Raw genomic sequence first — 7500 nt, forward strand, 5'->3', positions numbered from 1 at the left:
AAGAACTTCTGCTGTTACTTGCGGCAAAGGCTGTACATAAATAAACGAAAAATAAATTATTTATTTATATTTATATTTATTTATTTATTTATTTATTTATTTATTTATTTATTTATTTATTTATTTATTTATTTATTTATTACTTACATCATCAGGAGGGGAGAGTTTTACTTCAATTGATGGCAAAGTTTGTGCATTTTGACGAAATTTTATTGGCCAAGAATTCTAAATAAATAAATAATTAAATAAATAAATAAATAATTAAATAAATAAATAAACATAAAAGGGAATAAAAAAGAAATAAAAGGGAAATAAAGAAGAAATTAGGAAGATATAAACAAGATATAAACAAGAAATAAACAAGAAATAAACAAGAATAAATGAAGGAATATCTATAATTAGAAAGAAGGGGAAAAATAAATAAAAAGTAAATATTTATAACTAAAAAGAAGAATAAAAGGGAATTGATTGATTTATTTCTTTCTATTTACCCCTTTTAATGAATAAACTTGTTGAGAAAGAAGAAGAAGGAAAAAAAGAAGAAAAAGGAAGAAAAAAGACGAAAGTAAATACATCTCCTTTTTATTTATTTAATTATTCATTTATTTATTTATTTATTTATTTTATTCTTCATTTTCTCATTTTTATCTTTATTTTCTCTCTTTTTTATTTATGAATTCTTTTGCTTTCCTTTTTTTTCTTAAAAAAAAAAAGCTGCCTATACACCCCAATTATGATCGTGCAAAAAAGAAAGCAGAAAATAAATATTTAATTCATTTATTTTTATTTATCCTTCTTTTTATTTTTAATTATTTATTTCTATTTAATTTCTTTTTAATTGTTTATTTTTATTCATTTGTTTTTCTTTTTCTCTTTTTCTTTTTCTTTTCATAAAAAATGCATTTTATGCACATTCAAGGAAGCTCATGGTTCACGAAATGTTTCCTTTTTGTTTATTCAATTAAATTAAAATAAATTATTTAAAATAAATTATTTATTTAAAATAAATCATTTTAATAAATAACTAAATAAATGGATTAATTATTTACTTATTTATTTAAATTAAATTTTATTTCCTTCGTTCTTTCTTTTCTTATTTTAATTCAATAAGAAACTAACAAGAAAAAACGGCATTAAATTGTATGTCCATGTGTTATTCTTTCCTTTTTATTATTGTCTAAAATAATATTTTGTTTATTTTAATTTAGTTTTAATTTATTTATTTATTTTTATTCCTTTAAAGTACCTTTTTATTCCCTTTTCTTCTTTTTTCCTCCTCCTGGCGCTCGCTAAGGCGGCATCGACAGGTATACTGCTGCTATGGCTATACACACTGCACATACACCCCAGAGGTAATTAAAAGTTTATTTATTTAGTTACTTTTATTACTTATTAATATAAATTTAACAGAAAATAGAAAAAAAAATGTCACTTATATATGCGTTCTCTCTCCCTCTCTTGCAAGTACGTCGGCGGTGGGGCCCCCAGGGGGCCCCCGCTGAGAGCTGTTGTACCATCATTCCTCCTTGTAGATCTTTATTTGTGCATTTAAATGATTAAGTCTTATTTTGTCTTTTATTTTTTATGTTTTTTTTAAATAAGTTGCTGCGTCTGACTGTCTTTTTCTTTCTTTTTAGTGCCCTCTCCTGCTGTGGCAATGGGGGGCCCCCTAGCAGCAAGGGGGGCCCCTCTAGGACACTGTAAAGTCTCTTAGGGGCCCCTCTATATGTTAATAGAAACAGTATAGGGGCCCCCTGTTTGCGTCTTCCCCTTTCTCCTCCATTTCTATGTGTCTGCCGCTGCAGCAGGATGTGGATGGAGCGTAGCGAGCTGCAGCAGCTGCAGCAGCAGCGGCAGCCGGCGAGGCCCCGTTTCCGCCGCAGCAGCGGCAACAGCAGCAGCAGCAAGCTGCTGAAGCGGGGACGGGGTATAACCCTATTGTTGCTGCTAATATGCTGTATGCTTTGCTGCATGCAGGGGGTCTCATGTGCTCGTTTGCTGCTGCCCCCCCGCTGCTGCTGCTCTTTCATTGCAGCAAGACCTTCCCTGCTGCAGCAGTCTTCTCTGCCAGCAGCAGCAGATGCTGCTGTTTCTGCTGCTGCTGCTCCAGCAAAGGGATTCTCCTCAAGACTTGCTGCAGTGAATGGAGAAGATACAGATGGGGGCCCCCCGAAGACCACTGGGGGGCCCTCACAGGGTACAGGGCCCCCCAATAGACTAGTGTACCCTTTTGCAGAGATAGAGAAGAGATGGGTAGATTATTATGCGAATAAATGCGAAGAATATTCTCCTCCTTTACCACCAGACGAAGACGACGACAGCAGCAGCAGCAGCGACAGCAGCAGCAGCAGCGACAGCAGCAGCAGCGACAGCAGCAGCAGCGACAGCAGCAGCAGCAGCAGCAGGAAGTATTATATATTATCTATGATTCCTTATCCATCAGGTAGCGGGCTACACATGGGTCATTGTTATACATACACCATAGCTGATGTAGCAGCAAGATATAAACGTTTGCTGCTGCGCTCCTTAATGATTAAGGATCAAGCAGCAGCAGCAGCAGCAGCAACAGCAGCAACAGCAGCAACAGGAACAACGGCAGCTAATACTACTACTACAGCAGCAGCAATAACAACAGCAGCACCTTCATCATCATCCTCATCACCTCCTGCAGCAGCAACAACAACAGCACCAACAGCAGCAGCAGCTGCTGCTGCAGCACCATCACCAGCAGCAGCAGCAGCAGCAGGAGCAGCAGGAAAGAAGCCTCCTATACCTTTAGTATTACATTGTATGGGTTGGGATTCATTTGGATTACCAGCAGAGCAGCATGCAAGAGAATTAAAAAAAGCCCCAAAAAAAATAGTGCATGCAAATATAAATAAATATAAAAAAGAATTAAATAAATTAGGTATAAGTGTAGATTGGAGAAGAGAGATAAATACTTCTTCTTCTTCTTTCTTCTTATGGACACAATGGTTCTTCTTACAAATGATTAAATATAAATTAGCTTACCAAGATTATTCTCTTGTTAATTGGTGCCCGCAATTAGGTAAGGAAATTTAAACAAAAAAATTAGGGTTTAGGGTTTAGGGTTTAGGGTTTAGGGTTTTAGAGGGCTTAGGGTTTAGGGGTTTTTAGGGTTTGGTATTTTGGGGTTCTGGGTTGAGTTGGAATTTTTTTTTGGGTGTATATGTCCAAGAATTCTTAGGGTTTAGGGTTTAGGGTTTAGGGTTTAGGGTTTAGGGTTTAGGGTTTAGGGTTTAGGGTTTAGGTTTTAGAGTTTTAGGAATGTATGCATGCAGGTACCGTATTAGCGAATGAAGAATTAACCCCTGAGGGTTTAAGCGAGAGAGGAGGGTTTGCAGTAGAGCGTCGTTTATTACGTCAATGGCATTTACGTCTGAGGGTTTATGCTGAGGGTTTACATGAGGGTTTAGGGTTTATAGATTGGCCACAAGATGTTATACAGATGCAAAAGAATTGGATAGGGCGTACGGTGTATACGCAGATACCTCTCTTATTTGTTCACGATAAGGGTTTAGGGTTTATTGAGGGTTTAGGGGAGAATGAGGGTTTAGGGGAGAACGAGGGTTTAGGGGAGACTGAGGGTTTACGAGGGGAGGATAATAATAAGGGTTTAGGGTTTGATGGCAAGGGTATAGAGGTTGGTAAAGGGCTTAGCAGCAGCAACAGCAGCAGCAGCAGCAACAACAGCAGCAGCAGCAGTAGCAAGAAGAATAAACCCTCAAACCCTAAACAGAAAACCCTAAATGCTTTGCTGCTGCAGCAGGAACATCTTTGCTGCTGTACTGCTGTTGCTGTTCATCCTCTGCATCCATTTGCTGCTGCTGCTGCTGCTGCTGCAGCAAAACAGCAAGAAGGATCTCCTATAGTAGAATATATTAATAAATATAAAAAAGAAAGGGAGAATTCCCTACTAACGAGCAGCAACTACAGCAGGAGCAGCAGCAACTACAGCAGCAACAGCAGCAGCAGCAGCAGCAAGATAAGTGGTGTAGCGTCTGGGGTGTACGTACACCATCCATTTAATGGCAACAAATTGCCAATAATAATAACAAATATAATTGAATATTTAGATGAATATAATCAGCAATTAAATTATAAAGATGTACTGCTGCTGTCGCCGCAGCAGCAGCAGCAAATTGCTGCTCCTCTTGTTGCTGCAGGATTAATACCTTTTTCTCCAGTAAATATACCAACAACAACAACAGCAGCAGGAACAGGAACAGGGAAAGCAGCAACATCAGCAGAAACAGATGCAGCTGCAGCTGCAGCAGCAGCAGCAGCAGCAGCAGCAAAGGAGGAAGCAGATAAATGGCTTGCTGCCAGCAGCAGCAAGAAAGAAATAATTCGTTATAAATTAAAAGATTGGGTATTCAGTAGACAAAGATATTGGGGGGAACCGATCCCCGTGCTGCGCTGCCGCAGGAGAGTACCTCGTGCAGCAGCAGCAGCAGCAGCAGCAGCAGCAACAGGAGCAGCAGCAGCAGCAGCAGCAGCAGAAGAGGATATTATAGAGGAGGTAATACCCCTTCATGAATCACAACTTCCTCTTAATCTTCCTCCTTACCGTCCTGACCTAGCTGCATACACCCCAGCAGCAGCAGCAGCAGCAGCAACATCAGCAACAGCAGCAGGAGCAGCAGGAGCAGCAAAAGGAGAAGCAGCAGCAGCAACAGCAGCCGCAGGTTCCTCTGAGCCAATTGCTGCATTAAGTCGTTATGAAGATTGGGTACGAGTAGACCCTGCCCAACTAGCAACCCTAACAATGGGGGCCCCTGGGGGCCCTCTTGGGGGCCCCCAAGGGGCCCCCCTCCTGGATGAAAAAAAAAAGGGTACAATTGTAGACGTAAGGAGGGAAACGTTAACAATGCCTCAATGGGCAGGAAGTAGTTGGTATTATTTACGATTTATTGATCCCTTTTATAGGGGGGGCCCCGCTAGGGGCCCCCTATTACGTAAATGGTTACCTGTAGATCTATATGTAGGAGGGAAAGAACATGCTGTTACTCATCTTATTTATGCCAGGTAATATAATATAATATAAGATTATCCAGCTAGCTAGCTTATGCACAGCAGCAGCAGCAGCAGCAGCAGCAGCAGCAGCAGCATCGGCAGCAACAGCAGCAGCAACAGCAACAGCTAGCTAGCTACCACACACATACACACATAACAACAGCAACAGCAGTAGCAGCAATCCCCTCCAATCTTTCCTTTTATGTCTAAGTGTCTCCTTTTGTTTTTATTTGTTTTCTGCTGCTGTTGCTGTTGCTGTTGCTGTTGCTGCTGCTGCTGCTGCTGCTGCTGCTGCTGCAGGTACTGGCAGAAATGTTTAGTAGATATGGGTATTAGCTGCTGCAGCGAACCCTTTAGGTGTCTCCTTACCCCTGGGGTAATACTGGGGGCCCCCCGTCATTTCTTATTAAGAAGGAAGGACACGGGGGCCCCTGTTCCTGCTGCTGAGTGCCAACTATACCCTGGTGCTCTTGCTAAACTTACTGCAGCAGCAGCAGCAACAGCAACAGCAGCAGAAGAGGAGGACGAAGAAGAAGCAGAAGAAGAAGAAGAAGAAGCAGCAGCAGCAACAGCAGCAAGGGGAGAAGAAGAAGCAGCAACAACAAAAGATACATCAACAGCATCAGCATTAGATGCTGCTGCTGTTCGTGCTGCTACTGCAACAGCAGCAGCAGCAACAGCAACAGCAGCAGCAGCAGCAGCAGCAGCAGCAGGAATACCTTGTGGTATACATCGTCCCTCAGGTATAGAAGTATTAGGAGAAGAAATAAAAAATAATTCTCCTTTTATTCAGCAAATTAACGAAAAAAAATGGGCATATGTGCCTGCTGCTGCTGCTGCAGCAGGAGCAGCAGCAGCAGCATCTGTTGCTCCTGCTGCTGCTGCTGTTCCTGCTGCTGCTGCTGGTGTAGATGAATATAAATCAACAAATAATAACAAAAAAACAACAACAGCAGCAACAGCAGCAACACAATCACCGCCAGAATCAGCAAGATCAGCAGCAGCAGCAGCAGCAGCACCAACAGCAACAGCAGCAACAGCAGCAGCAACAGCAGCAGCACCAATAGAACTATTAACTATATTAGATAAAATGTCTAAATCTAAGAAGAATGGTGTATCTCCTTCTTTATTAATAAATAAATATGGTGGGGATGTGCTGCGTATACACCTCATGTCCTTAGGTGCAGCAGCAGCAGCAAAAGTATGGCAGCAAACAGGTATACAGGGAGCAGCAAGATTTATACAGAGGGTATATAATATGGTCATTAAACAGAAAAAGAATAGCAGCAGCAGCAGCAGCAAGGGCAGCAGCAAGTGCAGCAGCAGCAGCAGCAGCAACAGCGGGAGCAGCAGCAGTGATAGTTGTGATAGTAGCAGGGATAGCAGCAGCAGCAGTAGCAGCAAGAGCAGCAGTGGAGTAGACTCTGCTGCTGCTGCTGCTGCTGCTGCTGCAGCAGCAGCAGCAGATGATGATGATGATGATGATGGTGTTACTGTTGGTGGGGTTGCTGCTAAGCCAATGACAGCAGCAGAACTTTTGCTGCTGCTGCCCTTAATAAAAAAAGTAAATAAATGCATAGAACGCATGCAAGTTAATAGGGCTGTTGCTGCTCTTATGGAGGGAAGCAGGCAGCTGCAGCAGCTGCAGCAGCAGCAGATAGATCATCATCAACAGCAGCAGCAGCAGCAGCAGCAACAGCAGCAGCAGCAAGATGGGCAGCGACAGCAGCTGGTGCAGCAGCATAACCATAACCAGCAGAATCATCAGGAGAAGAAGAATCAGCTGCAGCAACAAGAGCAGCAGCAGCAGGTGCAGCAGCAGGAGCAGGAGCAGCAAGAGGGTACATTATCTGTTGCATGCATAAAGGTGCTGCTGCTGCTGCTGCATCCTTTTGCTCCCTTTATAACAGAAGAGTTATGGAGGAGAGCAGCAGCAAAATATCCGCAAGAATTCTCCTTCCCTAAGGAGACTATTGCTGCAGCAGGAGAGTGGCCGGATTTGCTGCTGCTGCAGCAGCAACAGCAGCAGCAAGGGCAGCAGCAGCAGCAGGATGCAGCAGCAGCAGCAGCAGCAGCAGCAGCAGGAGACGAGGAACTTGTTGAGGTGTCTGTACAGATAGATGGTAAATATAAGCTGTCTATACACCTGAATAAAAAAGATTTGCTGCTGCAGCAAACGCATGCACAGCAGCAAATGCATGCAGCAGCAACACAATCTGCTGCAGTGCAGCAGCGGCTGCAGCAGCAAACAGCAAAAGGGAAGACACTAAAAGAACTCTTGCTGCTGCCCCATAAACGAATCATTAATTTTATTTATAATTAACTCTTTTTTTTATTTATTTTATTTATTTATTTATTTATTTATTTATTTATTTATTTATTTATTTGCTTATTTATTTGTTTTTTTTATTATTATTTAGTTTTTATTAATAGTAAATAATTAGTATTAAATAGTTATTATTA

General features: G+C 41.6%; 1 protein-coding gene across 1 annotated transcript; it reads left to right on the forward strand.

Annotated features, from left to right (window-relative positions):
• Positions 1 to 1815: 1815 nt before the first annotated feature.
• On the forward strand, positions 1816 to 7360 carry EMWEY_00032060 (leucyl-tRNA synthetase, putative; the record flags this gene model as incomplete). The annotated part of the gene is made up of 5 exons (XM_013481762.1): positions 1816 to 1927; positions 2036 to 2788; positions 3303 to 3406; positions 4112 to 4917; positions 5338 to 7360. 5 exons carry the CDS (start codon positions 1816 to 1818, stop codon positions 7358 to 7360), a joined length of 3798 nt encoding a protein of 1265 aa, XP_013337216.1.
• Positions 7361 to 7500: the final 140 nt, after the last annotated feature.

This window comes from Eimeria maxima, genomic scaffold (genome assembly GCF_000499605.1).
Source record: "Eimeria maxima Weybridge genomic scaffold, Emw_scaff411, whole genome shotgun sequence".
In the NCBI taxonomy this organism is placed as follows: domain Eukaryota; phylum Apicomplexa; class Conoidasida; order Eucoccidiorida; family Eimeriidae; genus Eimeria; species Eimeria maxima.